Source organism: Sinocyclocheilus anshuiensis, unplaced genomic scaffold, assembly GCF_001515605.1.
Source record: "Sinocyclocheilus anshuiensis isolate Anshui unplaced genomic scaffold, SAMN03320099.WGS_v1.1 scaffold269, whole genome shotgun sequence".
Lineage (NCBI taxonomy): Eukaryota > Metazoa > Chordata > Actinopteri > Cypriniformes > Cyprinidae > Sinocyclocheilus > Sinocyclocheilus anshuiensis.
The window spans coordinates 1,415,574-1,443,490 of record NW_015536474.1 but is presented as its reverse complement, the minus strand read 5'-3'; the positions used below and the strand labels follow the sequence as shown (position 1 = coordinate 1,443,490).

Here is a 27,917-nt window from a genome sequence, read left to right as displayed (position 1 = left end):
GATTAATCGTTTGACAGCACTAATTATATTATATTATATTATATTATATTAATTATATTATTTGTTTTCTACTATGAAATTGCCAAGTCCTATTATTAATGCAGTTATAGTCAACAAATATTCCTTGGTACCTTTTTTTTTTGTTACGTTAAAATGCCATTTTGAACTGTTTTGTTAACGTGTATCTTTCTAACTCGTTAGACTGATTCAAACTCAATGAGTCTTCTTGACTGAATCATTAAAAAAAAAACAGTTCATAAGAGTCATTTGTTCATGAATCAGAGTATATTGTATGCTTGTTTGAATAGAGTAAATATGGGTGAATGTTATTGCAGATTGACATTACTAAATTCAAACAAGTAAATTCATGTTTTCTACAATATAGCCCCTTAAATGTCTGATGAGAGCTTTTTTTATGTTTATGTCTTCTCTTTCATTCTAACACTTTTTCCCTCTGTATTTCTACTGCCTTCTCACAACGCCAAAACTTCAACCCCCAAATAAATGCTTTGTTCTGTTTTGCCGTAGCATAGATTGGCGCTGGCGAAAGTGACACGTTTCCCGCTGAAAGGAGAAAGCGGCTCACCGAGGAGCGCTTGACAAGAAAATGAGCCTTTTCTTTATTCCAGAGTGACAGGGGAAACCTTATTATATGATTACACCAACTACTGTAATGGACTCTCAAGATCCCTTTCTGGTTGCAGACAGCGGCTTATGTTTCCAGCTAACTCTCTTCACGCTAACAGACTGCTCTATCCTTTGGTTTCTCTCTCAATGTCTACAGCAGTGGTTCTCAACTGGTGGGCCGTGACCTAAAATTGAATCGAATATAAAAGGCTGTATGTCTGCGGCGTTTTGGTGTAAATTCATCTGTCACTTGGTAGAAGTTAAAATTAGACAGGTTGACAAATTAGTCAGCATGGACAGGTTGCATATCACCTACTCTGAGTTTCAGAGTTGACAAAAACAACCAAATCCAACCTGGTTTAGTTTTATTTTATGAGTTTATGATTATGATTAACTCCAGAGCTTGTGCACCTGTAAGTGTGACATCAGCGGCAAACAGCCAATCACAAAATGTGGAGAGCCTCAGTTTGATTCATTTCTCATGAGAGAGGTTAAGAGACCATTGAAAAATATAATACATTTAAATAAATTTAGAAGAGAAGGAAAAACATCACAGCTGTCTGAGTTTGAGAAGGCAGCTGAAAGAAAATATCTATATTAATGCAAGTGAATTAATTGAATTTAATTCATCATTTATATAATTTCACAAAGAGCATAAAAGGAAACGCGTAAGTTGTAGCTGTTTTAAATTTTTATATATTCTAAAACCTGTATTTATATTTATTTAAATTAAAAGTTGATATAATAAGGATATCATTAATATAAATTAAATATAACAAATATTTGGGTAGACAGTGAATCAATTCATACTGTAATTCCTAGGTTTTTGATTTGATTCAGGAAAGATTTTTGCAGAACGATGAAATTCACAATGAGATCTTAGTTTGATTCAATTTAAATTAATTGAAATTTGAGATTTGATTCTGTTTTTTTCTCTCTCTCTCTTTATAACCAAATTCATGGTTGGGGTGACCAAAATCTTTTATATTATAGTTATTTTTGCTAGAAATAAAGTTATGGTAAGATTTTATGTTTAGAATCCAATTTTTGATATCAATTTCGCCTAATATAATTAAAAAGTTTTAAAACAATTATTGAAGTAAACAAGAAACCAGTCATAAAATATGAACAAATGACAAGCAACAGGACAAATAACTGCAAAAGAAGAAAGATACATATGGAATAAACAGTACTTTGTTTTCAGGTAAGTTAATCATAACAGTAGTATTAGATTGTAAGAAATACCACAATAATTTAAAAAAGTAATTCAATGTAAAATAAAACACTACATAGTCTTCACTCTATCAGTTAAACTTAAAAGTTTAAAATTATTCAATCGAGAGCATGGAAGTAATCTAATGTTTAGATACAGTAATTCAAAATATTTAATAATACTTTACAACATTTTTTTTTTAGCATTTTTAAACTAGCACTTTCTAAAAAGAAAATTCATGACTCAAAAATCCATGTTTCAAGACTGATACGTCTGCGACAGCAGGATTTGTTATAAAGGTCACACAGAATGATATTCAAAATCACCTTAGATGCTTTTAATAGTACATAATCAGTACCTGAGATTATCATTGTAAATAGTTTGTATGCTGTTGCTCCAGCAGCTGGTTAGGACAAAAACAGATTGAACTCTGATTAACATGGAAAAGTTGCCTTTTGTCATACTGTATCTGGTTAGGACACGGTGTGGAACTGGCTTCATAGGCCATAGATGCGTTTAGGACATTTTTGTTTATTTTTGTGCACTCTAAACAGTGTTGGTACTGTGCTGGCTAAACCAGTTGAGAACCAGTAGTCTATGGCACGATGGGCATATGTGTGTGTCTGTCTGTGTGTGTCTGGCAGTGGGCAGGCAGACCACGGCACCCGCCACCGTCTCTGCAGCCGCTGCTGCGGCCGGTACCACCACCAGTCTAGTGGAACAAGGTAGCCCTCGTCCCCTCACGTCTCACCCAATCCTCCATCCATCCATCCATCCATCCTCTCTGCTTCATGTTCTCCTTCTCATGATTCATATTCAGCATGGAGCTTGGAGCATGACAAGGTTACAGCGGTCTCGTGTTCAGCACTGCAGATGCCGCTGGCTGACTTTGGGAATGGCCGTTAGATCTCTTTTTCTTTAGTCCTTCAGTTCTACAGTATCTCTCTTTTCCCTCTTTATCTCTCTCTCTTGCAGTTTTCATAAAGCCTTGTTCACACTGACTGTGATATGCATCGCTGCAGGTCGGGTTGTTCATATAGCCCTGAGATGTGTAACCAGCCATAGTTTGTTAATATCGGATCATAAATGGACCCGCAGCTGAAAATTTGAATTCTGGAGAAGAAAGTGTTGTAATTGCAGCTGTGCATAATACATTAAATCATGAACGAGATTAAGAATTATTATTGCATGAAACTAACTTATTTAAAATGCACAGTTTGTATTAGATCAGCTGTGCATGGGTTCAATTTTTAAGGAATGCGTCATTTAATAAAATATATACCTTTGATATACTCTACCATATTTTAAATATTTTTTAAATATGTTTATTCAGCTTGGACACATTAAATTGATCAAAAGTGACAGTAAATACATTTATAATGTTGCAAAAGATTTCTATTTCAAATAAATGCTGTTCTTTTGAAAATTATATTCATCAAAGAATCCTGTAAAAAAAAATTGATCTGTTGCCACAAAAATATGAAGCAGCACAATTGTTTTAAACATTGATAATAATAAGAAATGTTTTGTTTATTAAATAAACATATCCATAAACACTAGTGTGTACCTGAGTTGATGACTTTGACAAAGATCAAAGTCATCAATCATATTGACGTTTGCCCCCGGTTAGGGACTACTTACCTGAAGTTGTGTTTGATAAAAGTATCAGCTAAATGCATTTGAAACAAATGAAACTGTAAAATTGCTCACTTCTATTGGTAGTTGCTGCTCTATTTGCATAAAGTAAAAAACAAAAACAAAAAACGTTTATGCTTTGTTGCATTGTTAAATTGACAGATTGTAATGAAAATAAATGACTTCATGTCATTTTGTTGCAAATCGCAGTCAGTGTTTTTCTCTCCCCTGCTGGAAAAACCAGGTCATATCAGTTTAAGGCGGTCAAGCTGGGTTTTTTTCAAATGTGGTTGCTGGTTTGTTGTCTAAAGCGGTTACCAAATCTTACCAGCTTGACCATAATCGTCTACCAGATCAAAACCAGGCCCCACAATCCATCTATACCAACGAATGTCATTAAATGCCAAGGTTAGACCAGTATAGTCTCTGTTGATTATCTGTAGAAGGTCTAGTGTTGTATAAGCTGAATTTTCATTGTTTCTGGTCTCACATGCATATGAATAGAAGTGAATGGAGCATGAAGTCTAGTGTGACTGCAGATTTAGACCATCTGACTCCGATTTAAAGTGACCAACCACAGTTCATTTTGTTTTAATGTGATTATATCCAGGTAAATCTAAAATCAATGTATCCTGAATATAAATAGTGCAGCAGGCGGCCAGTCAGATTTAAAGTGCCGATGTCAGCAGTTGGTTTTAGCTGGATTTTCCATCAGGGTCCCTTTATTCTCTCTCTCTCCTTCTATCTCTTCTGATTTCTTTTTGCACTCATTCTCTCTCCTCCACGTCTCTGCTTGCTCCATCCATCCATTTGCAGATTTGTCATTCAGTGTTCTGCCTCTTTCTTCCTCCCTTGGGTTTCTTTTTTGTGTAAGATCTCTTAATTGTAGGTTTCTCTCTTTCTCTTGCCTGCCTGCTGATGACTGAACGTTGCACGAGAGCACACGCATGTCTCCTGATGCAGGAGAAGCCTGATATGATCTGATCCGATCTGATCCGAGTGCATGTGTCTTAAACCTGTGTGTTCAGGAAAGGGGGTTCAATGTCCTTTCAGCACTAAATTCTAGGATTGTTTGCAGTGATCTGGCACTTTTACTCTTGGCTGGTTGCAGCATCCATGCAGCAGGTTTTCAGTGAATATTATTAGCATATTTTGAGCTTAATGTCTGTGGACTGTTGATTGCCACAGCTTATTTTCTAGGTGGTCCGTTCAAAAATGAAAATTCTGTTATCATTTACTCACGCTCAATGTCGTTCCAAACCTGTATGACATACATTAATTTCTTTTTTAGAACATGGAAAATATTTTGAAGAATGTGGGTAACCAAACGGTTTCGTGTCCCATCGACTTCCATATTATTTTTGTCCGTACAATTAAAGTCAAACGGTTTTCTGTCCCTTTGACTTCCATAGTATTTTTTGTCCATACAATGGAAGTCAAACGGTTTTGGATCCCATTGACTTCCATAATATTTTTGTCCATGCTAGGGAAATCAAACGATTTTGTGTCCCATTGACATCCATAGTATTTTTGTCCATGCTAGGGAAATCAAACAATTTTGTGTCCCATTGACTTCCATAGTATTTTTTGTCCATACAATGGTAGTCAAACAATTTTGTGTCCCATTGACATTCATAGTATTTTTTGTCCATACAATGGTAGTCAAACAATTTTGTGTCCCATTGACGTCCATAGTATTTTTTGTCCATACAATGGAAGTCAAACAATTTTGTGTCCCATTGACTTCCATAATATTTTTGTCCATGCTAGGGAAATCAAACAATTTTGTGTCCCATTGACATCCATAGTATCTTTTGTCCATACAATGGAATTCAAACTATTTTCTGTCCCTTTGACTTCCATAGTATTTTTGTCCATGCTAGGGAAATCAAACGATTTTGTGTCCCATTGACTTCAATTGTATTTTTTGTCCATTCAATGGAAGTCAAACAGGTGTGTGTCCCATTGACGTCCATAGTATTTTTTGTCCATACAATGGAATTCAAACGATTTTGTGTCCTATTGACGTCCATAGTATTTTTGTCCATGCTAGGGAAATCAAACGATTTTGGGTCCCATTGACTTCCATACTATTTTTTGTCCATACAATGGAATTCAAATGGTTTTGGGTCCCATTGACTTCCATAGTATTTTTGTCCACACAATGGAATTCAAATGGTTTTGGGTCCCATTGATTTCCATAGTATTTTTTGGCCATACTATGAAAGTAAAAAAGACCCGAAACTGTTTCAGGACTGAAACCAGTTACCACATTCCTCGAAATATCATCTTGTTTTGAATAGAACAAAGAAATGCATACAGGTTTAGAACAATTCGAGGGTGAGTAAATGATGATATTCATTTTTTACATTTAAATTTTTTTGCCCCAAAATATATTTCTGTAACCATGTTTTGTAACCATTTTTTCACACTGAGGGTAACCTGTATTTATAGTAAAACCAACAGCATTATTCAAATAGAATCCATGGACATGCAGTAGTCCTTAAGTGAGGCACTTTCATTTCAGTCCAAGACTAGTCTAGGCAGTTTATACTTGTGTGAAATTTAGTTTGATAATCATTATAACACAGTAGCACATTTTGAATTTAGTTTGGTTGGACAGCAGTGCATCTGTAACACTTGTGACCTGGTTTACCCATAGTGCACTGCTTAACAATTTTAAAATAATTCCTAGCGGTCGGAATATTTTGTTTTGATCTATTTTGTAGAATTTTTTTCCCCACAGATGCCCGTCTCTGCATTTGTCCTCCACGTCTTTGCCGTGTTTTGTGTGTGTGTGTGTGTGTGTGTGTGTGTGTGTGTGTGTGTGTGTGTGTGTCTCAGGTGTTTTAGATTAATCGGGTTTGTTGTCACCTCTAGGTGTCACTACAAGTGTGTCATGGAGGAAAAGGCTTGAAAATGGCACAAGATAACGATTAGAAAATGAAACCAAAGAATGTAACATAAACCTTTTTATATGTTAGATAAGAAACACACATTTGAACCCCCTGCCCTCGTTCAGATAAACACACTCCAGATGAACCCATGCTGATCTCTCTCTCTCTTAATCTATCCTTTCTTAATCTCTCCTTCTCTCCGTTCCTCTCTGCCTCTAACATTTGTGTCAAGGTAAGATTCTCTTCCTTTTTCTGTCTTTCTCAACCCTCCCTCCACACAACACCTTCCTCTTATCTGCACGGATTAATAAAGTCAGGGCTCTTTAGCGCTGTAGAAACACTAAGAATATTTCTTTGTGTTGCCATGGCAGTTAATATAGGATTTGCCAGCTCCATTTCATTTGATTTCATTTTAGTGATGAGAAGTTGTCTTAGACTGTTTTTATTCACTTGGACAAACTTCAACATTCTCATTTGTGGCAAGAAAATGCAGCATTGTGCAGGTCCTTGCCGCCACATGAACAAAATATTTGAATGTATCATGCTTTAACGGCAGTGTGTGTGAATCTGTGGGTTTATTTAGCTGTCCTTTGGGATAGAAGTTAACTAAATCTGACAAAACCTGCCTTTGGGAGGTTATAAAAATGATTTATAAATGAAGTGAATAATATACACTACTGTTTAAAATGTTAGGGGTCAGTTATTATAATTTTTTTTATTAATACTTTCTTTCAGCGAGGATGCATTAAATTGATTAAAAGTAGCAGAAAAGGCATTTGATCTGATCTTGAGCAGCAAGTCAGCATATAATAAGTTACATTTTAAAATATATTAAAATAGAATACAGTTATTACAGAAATAGTTATTTTAAATTGTAATATCATTTCACAGTTTTAGTGTTTCACTGTAATTTTATTAAAAAAAATGCAGCCTTGGTGAGCATAAGAGATCTTTCAAAAACATAAAAAAAACAATCTTTTAGACCCCAAACTTTTGAACGGTAGTGTAAATGTCTCTGTTTTTGTTTTTTCCCCATTTTCCCCAAAAGGTTTATTTTATGGGCAGAATTAGGATTAAGGTTAGTTTTATACTACTAAAATGCAAAAAAAAAAAAAAAATTAAAGTAAAAATTTAAAAAATATATATATATATCTAGACGAAAATAAATGTCTAAACAAAAAAATTTACATTCTTGTATATATTGTATTATGTATTTTTATCTTATTTTGAGCATAAAGCTCAGGTAATTTTGTTAGGTTTATGCTTAAAAACAAAGGAAAGAAATATATAAAGAATATTTATGTAATGCAATTTGACTTTACAAGTAAATGCATCTTGTTTTATGGATATTTACTAACTAGAACGTTTATTTTAGGGTTTTATTTTAGGAATTTGGGTTTAGGTTACTTTTACAGTAGTTTTACACTTACAAGAAAAATGTAATCTTTTTTTTTATTTTATTTAAAGTACACAAAAAAAAACTAAAAATCATTTATTAACATTTTAATACCTATACATGAATACCTGTTTTCATATATATTTATTTTATATTTTCATCTTGTTTCAAGCATAAAGCAAAGGTAATTTTGTCTGATTTATGCTTAAAACAAAACAAAGAAAAATCTAAAATATCTTAATATCTAATGCAATTTAACTCTTCAAGTAAATTTACCTTGTTTTATGGATATTTATTATCTATTAATTTGCATCATATAAAAACAACAGAAGTCAATGCTGTATCTTCATTTAGTCAGGTAACCGTGTGTGTGTGTGTGTGTGTGTGTCGTTAATACTGAATGTTTAACGTTATATTCATTGCATACATATACTTCGTAGTAGACATCCTTAACTCCATTCTGCTGTCTGTTGTTCTGTTGTTGGTGTTTCTTTGTTTGAATATGGCGCTTATCACATGCTGTGTGGTATAGGCGTTTGGTATCGGGGCATTTTAACAAGTACGAGTACAGAAGCTCAGTATCGGGCCCGATACCAGTATCGGTATCGGTGCATCCCTAGTGTGTGTGTGTGTGTGTGTGTGTGTGTGTCTGTGTGTGTGATTGCACTCTTCTGCATGTGCACCAGCACATCCTCTGCGTGTGCATGGCAATCACTAACCCCTCACTGCTGGACGGGATGTTTCGGTCACATTTGGTGATTAATTCTAGCAGGTTTGACTGTGGGCCACACCGTGCATACTCGTGATGCGTGTGCGGACATGCGCGCCACACGTAGTGTGTTAGACTGTTGTAATCCTCTGGATGTGGGGCGGGAGGGATTTCCCCAGCTGGCTTGGACGGTTATGTGACATGTTTGGCCGAGCACCATTAGCGCTCCGGTAATGTTGACTGTTGCTCCCATCCCAGCGTGCTGATGTTTGCGCTTCCTCTCTTCCCATCTACAGCAGCCAAGAGCCTGCTCAACAAGAAGGCCGATGTCAAGGTAAGACCCACTTTCATTTCGTTCCCTTCTTTTTCATACCTTTTTTGCTTTCTGTTCACATCCGCCAAGCACAGTTTCCATAGTTTTCCTGAACGTTTCTTGTTTTTTAATTGGTGGAAGTTTTGGCGTCCACTGTGTGTCTGATCTGAAGCAGATCTGTGTGTTTGCGTTTGCAGTGTTTGTCTCCATGTTCTGTTCTTTCTAGCAGTGTGTGTTTGAGTCTATTCTGCAAGATTATATTCTTCTCTTAAGTAAGCTGGACAATGAGTTGGTGGTGGGCAGTATAGTAATTTTATTTAATAATATGAATAATATATTACGCTCACAGTGTATATTGCAATATAGACATTTTCCCCCTAAATTCAATCCAAAAATGTTATGTTTTACATAACTACAAACTAATACCTATTTTTGGATTATTCAGTGAATAAAATGGTTTACAAGGAATCTAATTTAGTTTTTTTGGAGCTCGATGGATGGCAAAGTAAAAGTTTTTTTTTTTTTTTTTAAGATTCTGAAACAAGTTAAAGCAGTAAAACATATAAATATGATTGGATGAGCCATACTTGGTGTAAAATAACCTTTATAGGAACAACTGTTGCAACCAGTGTTATTTTAGTATCTTTTATAGTCTATCATAGTATTTATTAATATGTTGAATTTGATTTTATTTTTTTATTAAGTCGTGGGAAAGTGGGGAAGTGGGGAAGTCGTGGCCTAATGGTTAGAGAGTCGGACTCGTAACCCAAAGGTTGCGGGTTCGAGTCTCGTACCGGCAGGGATTGTAGGTGGGGTGAGTGAATGTACAGCGCTCTCTCCCACCTTCAATACCACGACTGAGGTGCCCTTGAGCAAGGCACCGAACCCCCAACTGCTCCCCGGGCGCCGCAGCATAAATGGCTGCCCACTGCTCCGGGTGTGTGTTCACGGTGTGTGTGTGTTCACTGCTGTGTGTGTGCACTTAGGATGGGATAAATGCAGAGCACTAATTCCGAGTATGGGTAACCATACTTGGCCACATGTCACGTCACTTTCACTTATTGTATTATTTTATTGTTTTTATTTTTTTATTCTGAATTTTAGTAATTTTGTGTTTTTTGTTCTTATTTGTTTTTCTAATATTTATATTTAGCTTTTTTAGTTTGTTTTAGACATTTTAGTACTTTAAATTAAACTTATTTTATCTCACTTAATTGCTGAAGCAACATTTCTAATTTTCATTTAATAGTTTTTATTTTTTGGTTTAATTTAAACTTATTTTAGTTAATTGCTAAGGCAACATTATTATTTCAGTTTTAGTAATTTTTAGAAATCCCTTTTTCAAGCTTTTCATCTCACATTTATATTCTATTTCAGCTTTATTTCAGTTAACAACAATGATTTTTAATAGTTTTAGTTCTGTCATGACAACTCTCGGAGGGATTGGCATGGTAATGTACATGGCAATGTTAATGTATTTGGTCTTGGCGGAATAGATCTGCTACACTGCTGCTGCGGCAGACATGCTGCTGTGAGCATGTAAGAAATATTGCTGCTGCAAATATACATGAAATAACCCCCATATAGCATACATGAATCACCTCATAGCAGATCTATACAGGTGGAGCTAGGGAAGGTGGAGGGTTTCTGAAGCAAGCTGGAACTGCTACGACAAGCATTAGTCATATATTTAAATGTTGAGCAGCGAGCTCATTGGCTACCGATACAGGAGAGAACCAATCAGCTGTGCCATGTGATAATGATGTCATATTGGTCAGATTGAGTTAGACCTATCAGACTGTGCCATCTAGAGTTTCATGCCAGAACTATGTATTTAACAAAACTCTGGTTGCAAACTTAACCTACACTTTCACATGTCAGAATTTTTTTAATTGCACCACAGATATACTGCTATAGAAACAGTTTAGCAAAATCCTTACCAATTGACCCATTCTTGCCATCACTGCGATATACTGCCCAGCCCTAGTATAAGCTTGTGCACTTGTGCACCTTAATCTTTCTTTAATTTCTGATCTGCATCTTATCTCATTATTATCTCTATATAGTTTGCTCATAGTGCTTCGGTCATTGTTGGACTTGCCCCGATCACCATCAGTTCTATTCAGAGCATTCCGGCGTTCGGTTCCACCCGGCGTGCGTCACGCAGCATCAGGTGAACGCGCACAGATGTTGACCTCCGACCCATAATGAGCTGTTAGAGAGAGTGCACTTGCAGGTTCATTTGTTCTGATAACATATAATCCTCTCAGACAGAGTAAAAAGGTCGGCTTTCACCTCTATTGCACCGCAGAATTAGAAATGAAACTGTGACTGCTCTCTATTAGGGGTTGGATGTGGAGTCTAATCTAGAGAATAATCCCCTCTGAACCGAGCATTAATCATACGTTACATAATCTTTTAGCGTGCAAGTTTTTATGAGGTCGACGCTAAAAAGCACTCCAAGGAATGATGCCGCATTTCTGTAACATTTAGTCCTGAATAAATGAGGATGTTTCAGCTGAACCCCAGATATCACGCTTTAAATTTGAGTTATGAGTTATTTCACTTAAACTTAAGCTCTACAGCCTCCTCAGATTTCTCTTTTTTTTTCTAGCTGTCAGTTTTTATCTTTAGGCGCACTGTCCCTTTAAATTGATGTTTGATTTTAAAAAAAATTTACTGACCCAAAACTTTTGAACAGTAGTGTAGTAACAAATATGTATTGATATTGTATTTTGACTTTCTCTCCGTATCTGACTGCGGTTGCGTCTGAATCAGCACGGCTCGCCGCCCACATCAGCATTTCAGTCAGACTGTGTTCTCATCCTCAGCTGAGTTCACTTCTTGTTAGCCGCAGAGTGGATCTCCTCCACAAGTTCACTCAAAACTGCACCTGCGGCAGGAACCGTTCACTCTCATTATCTGCTTAGGCAGGTGGGATCTTTCATCAGCCCTGTGATCGTCAGCCACGCTAATGAAGCACTTTCCATCTCTCGCCGCCAATCATTCCATGATTCCTCCTCCCACGCCACGCCTCGCCTCGCTCCGGATCCACTACATCATCCCGATCCAGAGTGAAAGTGAGAGTGAGAGTAGCGGCGGGAGGGAATGTAGCTCTTGCTCCAGGAATAGCTGGCGGTTTGAACCCAGGGAGCCGGGAGACAGAAATAGACGCTTCCACTGCTTTCTGTGCTCTGGTTTTCTCGCTGTCTTTGGTGCTGCAGTGCGATGAAGAGCATCACGGCTGGAGGAACTGTGAGAAGAGCGGGTTTAACTCTTACAGACACAAACACAAGCTCAGGCTGAAAGAAACTACAGATTAATAAAGAGACAGGAAGTAGAATCAGCATGGCAGGAAGAGGAGTTTACTGAAATGTCATTTAAAGAAATGAATCTGTTTATCCATCCATCCATCCATCCCAGTCGTTCATTCTTTCTATCATTCTATCTTTCTGTCCTTCTATCGTTCTATCTTTCTATCTATCGTTCTCTTTCAATCGTTTTATCTTTCAGTCATCTATCATTCTGTCATTCTATCTATCATTCAGTCATTCTCTTTATTTTATTCTATCATTCTATCTTTCTATCAATGTATCATTCTCTCTATATATCTATCATTCTATATTTCTATCATTCTATTGTTTTATCTATCATTCTATCTGTCTGTCTTTTGTCTATCATTCTATCTAGTTATCATTCAGTCGTTCTCTCTATATGTTGTTCTATCTTTCTGTCGTTCTATCTATCATTCAGTCATTCTCTCTATATTTTGTTCTTGCATTCTGTCTTTATATCATTCTATCTGTCTATCTATCCCTATCTTTTTATTGTTCAATCTTTCTATCCTTCTCTCTATCATTCTGTCATTCTGCCGTTCTATCATTCTATCGGTCTACCTTTCTATCATTCTGTCTATCTGTCATTATATCTTTCTATCCTTTTTATCATTCTGTTCTATATCTGTCTATCCATCTATCTAAACTTGATTAGACAATAGACAAAACCTTAAACTTTTTTCTTCCTCTGAAAATAATTTCATAACTGTAGAGATACAGGAACAGACCTGTCAGCACCTGCACTGACTCAATCCCAACAGCAGCTCTGTGTGCTTGGCCACATGTCACGTCACTTTCACTTATTGTATTATTTTATTGTTTTTATTTTTTTATTCTGAATTTTAGTAATTTTGTGTTTTTTGTTCTTATTTGTTTTTCTAATATTTATATTTAGCTTTTTTAGTTTGTTTTAGACATTTTAGTACTTTAAATTAAACTTATTTTATCTCACTTAATTGCTGAAGCAACATTTCTAATTTTCATTTAATAGTTTTTATTTTTTGGTTTAATTTAAACTTATTTTAGTTAATTGCTAAGGCAACATTATTATTTCAGTTTTAGTAATTTTTAGAAATCCCTTTTTCAAGCTTTTCATCTCACATTTATATTCTATTTCAGCTTTATTTCAGTTAACAACAATGATTTTTAATAGTTTTAGTTCTGTCATGACAACTCTCGGAGGGATTGGCATGGTAATGTACATGGCAATGTTAATGTATTTGGTCTTGGCGGAATAGATCTGCTACACTGCTGCTGCGGCAGACATGCTGCTGTGAGCATGTAAGAAATATTGCTGCTGCAAATATACATGAAATAACCCCCATATAGCATACATGAATCACCTCATAGCAGATCTATACAGGTGGAGCTAGGGAAGGTGGAGGGTTTCTGAAGCAAGCTGGAACTGCTACGACAAGCATTAGTCATATATTTAAATGTTGAGCAGCGAGCTCATTGGCTACCGATACAGGAGAGAACCAATCAGCTGTGCCATGTGATAATGATGTCATATTGGTCAGATTGAGTTAGACCTATCAGACTGTGCCATCTAGAGTTTCATGCCAGAACTATGTATTTAACAAAACTCTGGTTGCAAACTTAACCTACACTTTCACATGTCAGAATTTTTTTAATTGCACCACAGATATACTGCTATAGAAACAGTTTAGCAAAATCCTTACCAATTGACCCATTCTTGCCATCACTGCGATATACTGCCCAGCCCTAGTATAAGCTTGTGCACTTGTGCACCTTAATCTTTCTTTAATTTCTGATCTGCATCTTATCTCATTATTATCTCTATATAGTTTGCTCATAGTGCTTCGGTCATTGTTGGACTTGCCCCGATCACCATCAGTTCTATTCAGAGCATTCCGGCGTTCGGTTCCACCCGGCGTGCGTCACGCAGCATCAGGTGAACGCGCACAGATGTTGACCTCCGACCCATAATGAGCTGTTAGAGAGAGTGCACTTGCAGGTTCATTTGTTCTGATAACATATAATCCTCTCAGACAGAGTAAAAAGGTCGGCTTTCACCTCTATTGCACCGCAGAATTAGAAATGAAACTGTGACTGCTCTCTATTAGGGGTTGGATGTGGAGTCTAATCTAGAGAATAATCCCCTCTGAACCGAGCATTAATCATACGTTACATAATCTTTTAGCGTGCAAGTTTTTATGAGGTCGACGCTAAAAAGCACTCCAAGGAATGATGCCGCATTTCTGTAACATTTAGTCCTGAATAAATGAGGATGTTTCAGCTGAACCCCAGATATCACGCTTTAAATTTGAGTTATGAGTTATTTCACTTAAACTTAAGCTCTACAGCCTCCTCAGATTTCTCTTTTTTTTTCTAGCTGTCAGTTTTTATCTTTAGGCGCACTGTCCCTTTAAATTGATGTTTGATTTTAAAAAAAATTTACTGACCCAAAACTTTTGAACAGTAGTGTAGTAACAAATATGTATTGATATTGTATTTTGACTTTCTCTCCGTATCTGACTGCGGTTGCGTCTGAATCAGCACGGCTCGCCGCCCACATCAGCATTTCAGTCAGACTGTGTTCTCATCCTCAGCTGAGTTCACTTCTTGTTAGCCGCAGAGTGGATCTCCTCCACAAGTTCACTCAAAACTGCACCTGCGGCAGGAACCGTTCACTCTCATTATCTGCTTAGGCAGGTGGGATCTTTCATCAGCCCTGTGATCGTCAGCCACGCTAATGAAGCACTTTCCATCTCTCGCCGCCAATCATTCCATGATTCCTCCTCCCACGCCACGCCTCGCCTCGCTCCGGATCCACTACATCATCCCGATCCAGAGTGAAAGTGAGAGTGAGAGTAGCGGCGGGAGGGAATGTAGCTCTTGCTCCAGGAATAGCTGGCGGTTTGAACCCAGGGAGCCGGGAGACAGAAATAGACGCTTCCACTGCTTTCTGTGCTCTGGTTTTCTCGCTGTCTTTGGTGCTGCAGTGCGATGAAGAGCATCACGGCTGGAGGAACTGTGAGAAGAGCGGGTTTAACTCTTACAGACACAAACACAAGCTCAGGCTGAAAGAAACTACAGATTAATAAAGAGACAGGAAGTAGAATCAGCATGGCAGGAAGAGGAGTTTACTGAAATGTCATTTAAAGAAATGAATCTGTTTATCCATCCATCCATCCATCCCAGTCGTTCATTCTTTCTATCATTCTATCTTTCTGTCCTTCTATCGTTCTATCTTTCTATCTATCGTTCTCTTTCAATCGTTTTATCTTTCAGTCATCTATCATTCTGTCATTCTATCTATCATTCAGTCATTCTCTTTATTTTATTCTATCATTCTATCTTTCTATCAATGTATCATTCTCTCTATATATCTATCATTCTATATTTCTATCATTCTATTGTTTTATCTATCATTCTATCTGTCTGTCTTTTGTCTATCATTCTATCTAGTTATCATTCAGTCGTTCTCTCTATATGTTGTTCTATCTTTCTGTCGTTCTATCTATCATTCAGTCATTCTCTCTATATTTTGTTCTTGCATTCTGTCTTTATATCATTCTATCTGTCTATCTATCCCTATCTTTTTATTGTTCAATCTTTCTATCCTTCTCTCTATCATTCTGTCATTCTGCCGTTCTATCATTCTATCGGTCTACCTTTCTATCATTCTGTCTATCTGTCATTATATCTTTCTATCCTTTTTATCATTCTGTTCTATATCTGTCTATCCATCTATCTAAACTTGATTAGACAATAGACAAAACCTTAAACTTTTTTCTTCCTCTGAAAATAATTTCATAACTGTAGAGATACAGGAACAGACCTGTCAGCACCTGCACTGACTCAATCCCAACAGCAGCTCTGTGTGTGTGTGTGTGTGTGTGTGTGTGTGTGTTCACAATGATGTATTAAGATCTCTGAGAAGAGAAGGCCTTAAGGACTGTTCTGTACATTAAACCACATCAAAAGTCTTTTATCCACCAGACAAACACACTTTCTTGCCAAAAACCCACACGCGCACCTTCTCTCAATCTTCCTGCCTCTCATACGTCTGTCCAATTCTGTGTGATTAATGTTCGTCTCAGCCTTCATCATAACATGTATTTAACTCTCATTCCATCCCTCCATCCTTTCCACCCAGAAACGGAAATCCAGCTCCACCGTTCAGTACATGGTGAGAATGATATTTAATCCTAATCTCTTTATCCCTCCGTCCCTTTCTCTTCTCACTCTTGTTTATCCATTCATTCATTTGCTCATCCTGTTGGGCTTTTATGTCATTTAATGCACAATGTCAAATAAATCTACTCTTGTAATGATCTATATTGATTCTTCTCTTGCTCAAATGTCAAGCGGTTGATTTAAAGGGTCAGATGGCTTTAAATGACTCCTCAGACAAAGGTGAGGGTCGTAGTGTTTTTGGGTTGACGTTATTGTAGGGTTGTATAGCGAGTCATTGTTGACCGTCGATGTGTTAGACTGGCACAGAATGTCTTGTGTGTTTGACTTTTTGTTGTTGCTTCCCTGTGTCTCTGTTTGCTGTTGTCTCTGATTGTACTTCCTGTGGATCCATAAGGACTCTCCTCTAGTTCTGCTTTCCTACTGCGACTTTCTCTAAGAAAACAATGGACCAAGCACAGGTTTTCTGAACTGTTTGCTTAATTCTGTTTGCTTTTTTTTTTTTTTATTCCTTTTATTCAGCCTGCTTGGGGAAACAAAACATAGCATCTTAAGCTGGAAAAGCTGTATTTTTGTTGGTCTAGGGTGAACTACTAGCTTTAACCAGCTTTATCAACACAACCGACCAAGTCAACTTTATACTAACCATCTGGACCAGCAAATGACCAGCCTGGACCACAAAGAAACCATGTAAAACCAGCTATCAGAAACTGGTTTTAACTGGCTTTTCCAGCAGTGCTTTGTGATACATTAAAATTATTTCCAAAAATGTTACATGTTAAAAGAGCGAATCTCAGAAAATGTGTAAAGAACTTGCCCAGGCCACATTTCATGGCAAAAAAAAAAACAAAAAAAAATGGTTACATTGTTTAAAGAAATGAAGACATTTTTAGAACTATCAAGATATTATTGCATTGTAAAAAAAAATTCATCACAATTATGCACATTTTCCCAACATAATTTTTCAGTTATGCTGATGCAAAAAAAAGCAACTAATAAATATTGTAATGCAGTAGAATATAAATAATGAAGTATTTATACACCATGGTAATTAATTATTACGTTTTTTTTTACAGAATACATAGAATTTGTACATAGAATTGTTTAATGAGAATCTAATGATAATCCCTATTTGAAAATAACAAAATATTTAATTAAAATAAATAATAAATGCATCAGCTACTTAAATTACTAATATTAATTAAATTAATAATTAATTAATTAATTAATTATTAAATATTATTAATTTATCTTTCCATCAATCTTTTGGTCTACCTTTCCATATATTTGTTCTATCTATTTGTTGTTCCATTATTAAAATTATTAATTAATTAATCAGTTACTTACGGAAGAGGATTTGGGCCAAGCAATAATAATTTTTTATTTTTTAAATTAAACCATCTCAAGATTAAAGTAGTTAAATTTCGAGAAAAAAGTTGAGATAAAATGTTGGGATTAAACTCATTAAATTTCGAGAAAAAACTCGTAAAATTTCGAGGAAAAAAAGTCGAAATAAAATGTTGAGAATAAACATTAAATTTTGAGAAAAAAGTCAAAATAATATAACACCGTCCAACGAGATGAAATGAACATGACACGAGTGTGTTTATTCTCGATTTTTTTTTGTCGAAATTCAATGAGTTTATTCTCAACATTTTATTCAGACTTTTTTCTTGAAATTTAACAACTTTTTTCTCGTAATTTAATGAGTTTATTCTCAACATTTTGTCTCAACTTTTTTTCTCGCAATTTAACGATTTAACGATCAATTATTCAATTCATAAATTATTTTTAAAATTTTTTTTTTTTGTCTATCTGTTGGTCTATCGTTCCATCTATTGTTTTATCTGTTGTAAAATGAATAATTAACGAATGAGTTACTTAATAATATTAATTATTAAATTAATAAATTATTTAACAATAATAAAATATTAAAACTGAAAACATCCAGATACATAAGATAATCAGAAGTATTTGGGCATATGTGCTAAATTGTCATAAAATAATTGTCAAAAAAGCAAATAATTTGAATGGTCTCCCAAAAAAGCTTAATTTTCTCAAACTTTCTTGTTTTTCTTTTTAATTCTGTGGTGAAATGTGACATTGACATGGAAATGTACTTCAACGGTTCAGGAGATTCAACCAAATGTATTTGAACAAATGATGTGCCACTCAATGCATCTCCAAGACCATCAGCCTAGTGTGTTCAGTTGTGTTTTTAAACCAGTGTTGAGCTCAAACATAAAACACAATCCTCACATTATCACCCTGCTCTCTCTCTCTCTGTTATTTCTCTCTTTTCTCGCCCTTAAACACCCACTGACACCCTTTAACACTGTTTTGTGTTCTGCACAGCCACAGTCAAACAGTGCCAAAAACAGCATAGTCACCAGTCCCAAAGGAAACGTCCCTCCTCCTGCTCTGGTATTTACCTTCTTGTTCCTCTCTGTTCTCTCTCGCTCCATCTTCTCCTGTCTCACACATGTCTGTCTGTGTCAGCGTCTGGCGTGTCTCAGGCCACCTGTCGTTGACGCTGTGTGTCCGTCAGAGACTTGAATCCAAGTGCATCTTCATCTTTGTCATTGAAACAATGTTAATGTTATGATCGATGAGATTTATAATCCAGATTTGGAGAATTTTGATGCTTTGAGCGTCAGTTAGCTAGAGTGTGTGCATGAACGTTGTGTTTTTCATTGTTTGGATCAATGGCAAAACAACCAAACTAGGGCTGTCAAAATGGCTAAAAAACTAAATTCGAATTTTTTACAAACTAAATTTTCGAATTATATTCGAATTTAAAAGCCATAATTTCAGTTGGGGGAAAAAAGCTTTTGGCTTCTCTCCTGAGGCCACAAGAGGGTGCATCGAGCAAAATATTACTAATGCACGTTTCTTCAAAGCATAATAAAATAACATGACTATCTTTGAAAAAAGTGCATAATGTTTCAAATAATGTTTATAAACCTTATATAATTAATAAAGTTGCTTAAACAATTAGAAACAAAACAGCATCATGCATGTATGTATAGTTTAATACAAAGGACCGAAAACCAATCACAAAGAGTACTTTCTTCATTTAAAAACTTGAGATGCAGTGGGATGGGGAAAGAAACGCCGTAAAGTCTCGAGACATGTTTTTTTAAAAGTTGAACTCGCATTAATTTTCCATGGCTTTCTAAACATGCGGCTCTCTTGTGCGAGACGCGAGTGCAACGCTGATAGACGTCCCTCTAGAAAATGTGATAAATATGCATTCTGTGTGAACTGCTTGGTTTCGGTTTTGACGTAAACAACATCTTCTCCGCATTGATGTTCTCATTTTCTGCAATATTTTGAATGAACAACGTAGCAGCGCCGCATCTAGTGGGTTCAACTGGATAGACTAACAAAAGCATTAAAATGCAATGACACTTACATCGTCGTCGCATTTCGTGCTCCACTGATAAGGCTGCCTGACACACACCTAAAATTCGAATGCAACGTTTTTGCATTTGAATGTGGATTTTTATTTTAAATTCGACGAATATTCGAAATTCAAATTTTTTTTTGGACAGTCCTAAACCAAACTAAGATGTTGGCTCTTTGTGTTTCAATTATTTTTGACTCTCATTATGACCGTTATAATGTTTCATTAAATATATGTGTTTGTGTGTACGTCATTTTTGCTTCTTTTTATATAACCTAATGCTGTAAAGTCTGATGTATTGACATTTAGTTTCATTATTTCTGTTATTTTAATAAATCCAGTGTGATGTGATCAGTACAATATCATCAAATAAAACACAGATATCTTATAAAAAATTTTTTTTTTTTTACTATTCAGAGCCTCACAATTGCATTGTTTTTTGAAAGATACAGTGACCCAAAAAAGCATTTGGCAACTCGAGTCACATTTTAAAATGTCTGCAAAATATAAAAAGAAAAGGGCATCTGAAAACATCATAATTTCAAACGTAACAGTTGTTGTTGTTTTTGTTTTTTTTGTAAAACATTTTGCTTAAAGTGTGCCTGTGCTGTTTTTTAATTATTTAATTATTTTTTGTTTTATTTTATTTTATTTTTTTACTTTACTTTACTTTTACTATTTTCCAGCTGATCTAAAATATTTATTTGATATCTACCCTGAGACTTAAAGTTGATATTTCAATAACTTAAAAAAAAAAAAAAAAAACTCAAAAAGTAAATTAATAGTCACATAATATGCAGGTTAACAAATTATTATATTATATTATAATCTTTTTAGCATGTAATTTATTTTGTTTTTATTTTTAGAATTGTTTTAATTTTACATTTTTGTTATTTAATTGATTAGCTTTTCATCAACTCCCAATTTGGGAACCCTGCTCTAATGCAATGATATTCAGACATATTTTTAAGTGTGTCTTGAGTGTCCAGTTACATTTTTGGACATTTATAGATGCTTTGGCTTTGGCTTCAACATCTAATATTGATTAATGAGCAAAACTTCTCTTGAAAAGCTTAAAGGTGCAATAGGTGATTGTCTTCAGAAACGTTTTTTGTTATGCTGGTTGAAAGTCTCTTCACATCCCGATAGCAGTCATTAAGTTATGTGGTCTAAATATATTTGTCTGTATTTATATATTCTGTGGAAGGCATAGGATCAAGAAATGTTTGTCCAATCAAAATGCTAGGTCCAAGCGTTTTAATTGGCTTTCCTACCTGCCTGTCAACGTATGTATTAGCATACCTCTGCGCACCCTGTTCGTGCAGACAGGATACGTCATCAGCGCTTTCACGCACGCTGTGCAGACAGAGTGAGAATGGCAGACAAAAATCAACAACCCGATCTTCCTTCCTGGTATTGTAGTACTTTTAAAGTTTTATCACCGGTGAATGACACATGATGTAGCCCAGCGGTTAATCCAGTCTTGCGCCAGCTCGTTAGAAGTGAGCTATGTGCATGAACTGTGTTCCGATCGATATGATCCCAACACAGTGTTCATTGTTCCCTACTCCCTGAGCGGGGGAAATCCGTTGAAGTTTACTTCACTTCGGAACATGGGCTGGAATTGGGAACCGCTGTACAATGTAATGCTGATGTACAGTGGGTACGGAAAGTATTCAGACCCCCTTCAATCCGTACCCACTGTAAGTAATGTTGTCTCTGGTATTCTGGTCTGTGAGCGTAAATGCGTTCAGGGGGCGTGGCTTTGGACGGCGATTGCAGGGAGGGTGGGACGTTCGCTTTCAGTGCTATCAGGCTAAAGTTAGCATTTTCCAAGATCTCCTACTGCACCTTTAAAAAGCATCATTGTTGTGTTAACACATCGTTAATAAGAACTATGTTGATATTCTGAAAGAGATCATCTAATTTTGTTAAGCACATTTCACAGTCCTTCAAGCTTATTTGACCTTGAAACAATATGTGATTTCTATGCATTTTGTTTTTAAATTAAAGCACTTAGTATTCAAAAGTTCTTAAACAGTTGTACATTTGTGGTGTTTTAGCTGGGATTAGATGCGTTCACATCTCTGGACTGGCTTTAGATGTTGGGCTTTGACCTTCGACTAATAACCTCCATCCACTTCTTCTTCCTCTCTCTCTCCCTCGTTCTAACTGAGACTGCTCTCTCTCCAGCTCTCGTCATTTTTTGCTAACACTTGTTTTATTCTTGCCATCTCTCACCTCCATCTCATTTTGCTCCTCTTTTTTCCCTCTCCTTCTCGCTGTCTCCTCTTCTTCCTCTTCTCTCTCTTTCTCTTTAGGAGCCTCAGACCACTGTTATCCATAACCCAGTGGATGGGATCAAGGTACATCTTCCGCACGTCCCTCCCCATCCTCTTCTCTTTCATTCTCCACCTTCCTCTCCTCCTCTCTCTGCTTCTGTCGTCTGCTGCCAGTCTCTTTATTCTGTGGTGCGAGCGAGCGAGGGTGTTGTTTTGGGTTTGTGAGTGAGCGTGCAGTCACATTAGGATGGGAAAGTGTTCGGGTAAGAGTGTGGTGTTTAGTACGGTGTTCAGTGTTAATTATTTCAGGTAAAACAATGACACAGAATGTTCTTTTGACTATTGTTAGTCAATACACACATGGTTTTAAGCAGAAATTAGTTGAACTTCAACATGGGAAAATTTTACTTCAGTAATATGACATATTTTCAAATTAAACAGTTTAGACAACAATAAAAGAAATCACATTACTTTTCAAAAGTTTGGGGTTGGTAAGATTTGTTTTTGTTTTGTTTTTGAAAGAAGTTTCTTATGCTCATTTAATTGTAAAAAAAAAAAAAAATGAAATATTATTACAATTTAAAACAACTGTTTTCTATTTGAATATATTGCAATTTATTCCTTTGATCCAAAGCTGAATTTTCAGCATCGTTACTTTAGTCTTCAGTGTCACATGATCCTTCAGAAATCATTCTAATATGCTGATTTGCTTAATATTATCAATGTTGAAAACCGTTGCAATGCTGAACATTTTTGTGCAAAATTTTAAAAGCATTTATTTGAAATATAAATATTTTATAACATTATAATACTGTCACTTTTGATCATTTAATGCATCCTTGCTGAATAAAAGTATTTATTTCTTAAAAAAAAAAAAAGACTTCCTGACCCCAATCTTTTGAACAGTAATGTAAACTGGTGCGTTGTGAAATGCTTATAAAGTGGTAAAAATTGATTGGATATTGTTCTAATGTGGTTTGGAAGGACTTTTGACATTGCACAGCATTTTATCTGCTGCTTTCTTGAATTATGTCATAACATGATAAAAAATACCATATTTGTGGATAATTTTCATTCAATTGTGTTTAAAACTAACCATAGCTTGTCTGAGAAAAATAAAATGGTAAAAAAATGTGTACCCTAAATCATCAGCCAAATGCATAAATGTAAATGTATAAAATGGCAATTGATTGGATCATGAAGTCTGCCAAAAAGGAAAGTTGTTTTAATTCCATCAAATAGTTATATTTTTATATTATTATTATTATTATTACATTTTGACTTCAAGGGTGTGATTAAGAGTCATTATTAATTTAAAAATATTATTTTGCTATTGTCATTGCTAAATAAAATTATATTTAACCATTTTTATTAGGGTTATTATCGTTTACTAAAAATGAAACTAAAATAAAACAAAAACACTAAGAAACATTTCTGTTACTTGAAATGAAATAAACTTTACATTAAATAAAATTTAATATAAAAAAACTATATTTCAGGTAGTTATCAAGGCAGCATTTGTCATTTTAATTTGTTTTAACTTAATGTACCTAAACTAAAACTGAAATAAGAATCAATAAAAACTATTTAGACATATATATTAAAGGGGTCATATGATGCGATTTCAAGTTTTCTTTTCTCTTTGGAGTGTTACAAGCTGTTCATGAATAGATAAGATCCCTAAAGTTGCAAAGACTAAAGTCTCAAACCCAAAGAGATATTCTTTATAAAAGTTAAGACTCGTCCACGCCCTCCTAAAACGCCTCGTTTAAACATGCCCCCACATTTCTACATCACTGTGTGGGAAGATTTGCATAACACCGCCCAAATGTTCACGCAAAGAAAGAAGGCATAACTTTTATTCTCACTGTAGTACTGTTGTTGCTGCCGCCACCATGTTGTGAAGAGCTGTGTGTTGAATCTTAAACTGCATAAACACATTTCATTACACCAAATACACAAAATAATGTTCTTTTTTAGCAACAGCATATGACCCCTTTAAAAAAAGCCTACAAAAATGACAAAATTACTAAAATTTAACAGAAATTAAAATAAAAATAGAAGCTGATTCAAAATATTAAGAAAAACTTTAATAGTATCTACTGATACTAAAATAACATGGCTGTTAACCCGTAGCCCAGACTCATCCAATCAGACTTTCTCATTGTTAGCAAAAAAGTTTCCTATCCTCTCTCCATAAAGCTCCTCTCCCTCTCTGGCCTCCCGTCCCATATGCATGGCCACAGCTGGCTGAAGTCTGACAATCCGTTTGCCTGCGGCTCAGACCCTCAAGGTGCCTGCGGTGGGTCGATAACTCGCCCACAGGAACCCATCGAGAGAAATACGAGCAGACGGGGGCTCAGTCATTTGCATTTGTAATACGTCAGAAGCTAAATGCGAGCTATTAAATGCGTTTGTGTGTGTGTGTGTGTGGGGGTGGTTACATGCATATGCAGAGCTGCGTTCTCAATGCTGCCATCTGGGAAAGAGACGTGGAGATGCAGAACACAGGAGCTGGGTTTCATTGAAATGAAGGCTGTGTTACAGCCTCACCAGGTGGCTGAGCCTGAGATTAAACCTTCTCGACTGTCTACACTGCTGTTGGCACTACAAGTGTAATATGTATGACTGCATTTGTGGTAGTGATTATTCCATTCATCTCAGTGGTAGTGCTGGTTGTGCTTTATTGGAGTTAGTTGATGTTGAGTAAATGTTTTGTTGGTGTGAGGTCGGACACTGATTGCTTTTGTCTGTCCTGCAGGAATCTTCAGACAGCAGCAACACCACCATTGAGGATGAAGACGTCAAAGGTGAGAGGCATCTGTTTTTGTTGTATTTCATTGAAACAATGTGATTTTTACCAAGGACTTTGCATTTCTGAAAACATCACCAAGCTCTATAAAGACACTTTTCACAATCCAGTCAGTTCCTGATGGATACAATCAGGTCATATGCATTTTTTTCTTCTTCAACCTCCTGTTTCACTCAGAAATACAGTATTGTTCAAATGTTTGAGGTCAGTAAGGTGTTTTTAAAAGAAATTAATGCTTTTATTCAGCAAGGATGCATTAAATTGATCAGAAGTGACTGAAAAATAATTTATAAGATTACAAAGGATTAGTTATTTTGAACTTTTTATTCATCTTAAAGAAAATCTATCAGTTTCCACAAAATGATTAAGATTTCAAAAATATTATGTTTTCAGCATTGATAATAATCAGAAATGTTACTTAAGCAGCAAATCAGCATATTAGATTGATTTCTGAAGGATCATGTGACACTGAAGACTGGAGTAATGATGCTGAAAATTCAGCTTTGCATCACAGGAATAAATTACATTTTAAAATATATTCAACTGGAAAACTGCTATTTTAAATGGTAATAATATTTCAAAATATAAGCGCAAAAGAGAACAACATTAAAAATCTTACCAACACCAAACTTTTGAACAGTAGTGTATATCCCATAATGGAAGTTGCTCTGCTTCGTTATACCTAAACCCCATTAATCATGATAAAATTGTATTGCAAAGCCTCACATGGCTTATTGCTTTTTGAAAAATAATAGTAATATTTAAAAAAAAAAACTCACTAATTTAAAATAAATTACTTTATTATTAATTTTATTTATTAAATAAATATTTGTATTATTTTCAATTGTTATTTATTTATATAATTCAAATTAAATTTGTTTTTACATGTAACTTTAAAGTTAAAGCTATTTGCTGCAGTCACAGATTTGCACACATTGCCTCGTCTTTGAACTTTAATAAATCAGTTTTTGAAGCCTTGAATATGAAAAATCTGAAGCTTTTAATTTTTCCGAAATGTAATTTGCATCTGCTATTGTTGTGACATTGTTGTGGCCTTTTGACTTCCTCTGAGTTTGTACGTTTCTTAAGAAGTGTTGGCTTAATTCTGCTCTCCTGGGACGTGCATTTCAGGACACCTTCGGTGTATTTTTATCTGTGGGAACACTGAAAATGTGAGAGATGTGGGCTAAGGCTTTGCGTATGTGTGTTTTATTCACACGGGTAAATATAGGTTCGTTGTGTGGAAATGTCGTGTTCAGAAGTGGGCGGGACGATTTGCCACCCTTCCATGTAAATGGCTCAGCCTCAATTGTAGGTTAAATGGTGTGCCGTGTTCCATCTTTGCACGTCCTCCTTTCTCAGTCTCATCTTTCTAATCTCTTCCCACCTCTTCCTTTCCCGCTCAATAGGGAAAAGCCTAGATAGCAGTTCAGTAAAAGCCCCCGCTGAAGTCAGCCAATCACCTCCGGGCTCCGTCCCCGCCATCTTCTGTAAGTCTGGTCTGCACTCGTTTGGTTTGGCCTGGCTGGATTGCACGGCATCTAACTTCAGCAAATCCCTGAAAAATAACCAGCTTCGTATGAGTTTTGCTCTTCTTGAGGCGAATTATATAAAAAGAGCTAACAAGCTAATCTAAAAACAACCCACTTTCTCTTGCTGATCAACTCCCTGCTGTTGTTGTGTGCGCTGCCCCCCTGAGACAGCAAGTGGAATGGCATGCACTTGAGTTTGGATGAGTCTCTGCCATCTTGCTCCCACCTTCCATCGGTCATCATTACCTTCATGTGTAAACAGCCACCAAGCTGACCGATATCTTGGGCTGCGCCCGTAGGGGCTCGGGACCCTCGGCTGTGCCTGATAGCGAAGCAGCTGCCCACTCCACACAATCCCCTCCACAGACCCCCATCATGCAGAGTGAGTATAGCGCCCCCTGCAGACCTAAGCACAGACGCTCATGCACAGGGTCCATGAATGTTTTTGGCTAGAGCATTGTCGTTTTATTGTTTTTGTCACTTAAGTAATTCCTTTTTTAATAATGAATTAATACGTATTAGTTAACTGAAATAGTTATTTAATAATTAATAATAGTAATAATAGTTATCCATTTTTATTGATTAAATAATTTTTTATAATTATTAATAATCTTCATAATTCAATTACATATTAAACAAAGTAATTTAATAATTAAAATAATGTGCTAAAAAATTTATTAGTTTGTAATTGTTTGTAATAATTCATATATATTTTTAGAATCATTTTTATACTTTAAAGTATTAATGTAACTTAATTTAATAATAATAAATTATTCATATATTTTAATCAACTTCATGATCAAAATATGGTTTGTTATTAAAGTAATCACTTTGTAATAATTAGTTATTCATTTTAATGATTTAATGAATAATCTAGTATTTAAATTTAGTAACTTATTAAATCATTTAGCTTGATGATAATTATTCTAATTATTAATTTAATAAGTTGTATTAAATAGTAAATATAATAATATATAATAAAATAATATTCAATTGATTAAAGTACTAAATAAAGTCATTTAATAATAGTCATTTTTAAGCTGTCAGTTTCTAGTAACAGGGTTATTAAGTTAGTTGTTAAGATAAAGTGAATTGTAAAGATTTATTAAGATAAAGTGAATAGTATTCAGGTAGTCATACTGTATGATATTAATATGTCAGGCCCCATGAGTCGACCCCCTCCATGTCTATTAAAACTTTTTCTAGGCTACTGTTAAAATTATAATGTGAATGTACATGGTGTACAGTATTACTCATTTCCTTAGGTGTTTAACAGGGAAAACATGCACTTTTAATGTTGGACCCTGTTCGTGTACCGTCTGTTGGCCCAAGTGTTGACCGTTGACCCTTGTTATTGATGCATATCCTGTTCAGTCAGAAACCACTGCCCCATGCATCTTGTTATTTGTCTGATGTTACTGCCTTTTCATCTCTTCACATGTTGTCCATCTCTCTGTCTCTCATGGTGTGTTAATGCATTCCTCCCTTTCCCAACCCTGCTCATCCCGGTTCACAGATATGGTGAGCTGTGTGGGCCTTGCACCTGTCCCGCAACCTCAGACGGAGTCACCTTCCTCACGAACCTCAGTCCCCCCTCCC

The 27,917-nt window shown here is 35.7% G+C and overlaps 1 protein-coding gene across 11 annotated transcripts in view; it reads left to right on the top strand.

The window, feature by feature from the left end:
* Positions 1–27,917, top strand: part of LOC107657058 (calcium/calmodulin-dependent protein kinase type II subunit beta-like) — an 80,236-nt gene that overhangs the window by 43,606 nt on the left and 8,713 nt on the right. For 2 of the 11 annotated variants that reach the window (XM_016445753.1, XM_016445369.1), the window contains exons 13-16: positions 8,774–8,811; positions 18,642–18,710; positions 22,014–22,058; positions 24,736–24,784. In XM_016445753.1, the coding sequence (XP_016301239.1) occupies positions 8,774–8,811; positions 18,642–18,710; positions 22,014–22,058; positions 24,736–24,784 (201 nt within the window). Of the gene's footprint in view, positions 1–2,484; positions 2,566–8,773; positions 8,812–16,248; positions 16,282–18,641; positions 18,711–22,013; positions 22,059–24,735; positions 24,785–26,195; positions 26,277–26,580; positions 26,701–27,917 lie in introns of all 11 variants that reach the window. The other 9 variants (XM_016445097.1, XM_016445171.1, XM_016445300.1 and 6 more) reach the window with 9 other exon arrangements.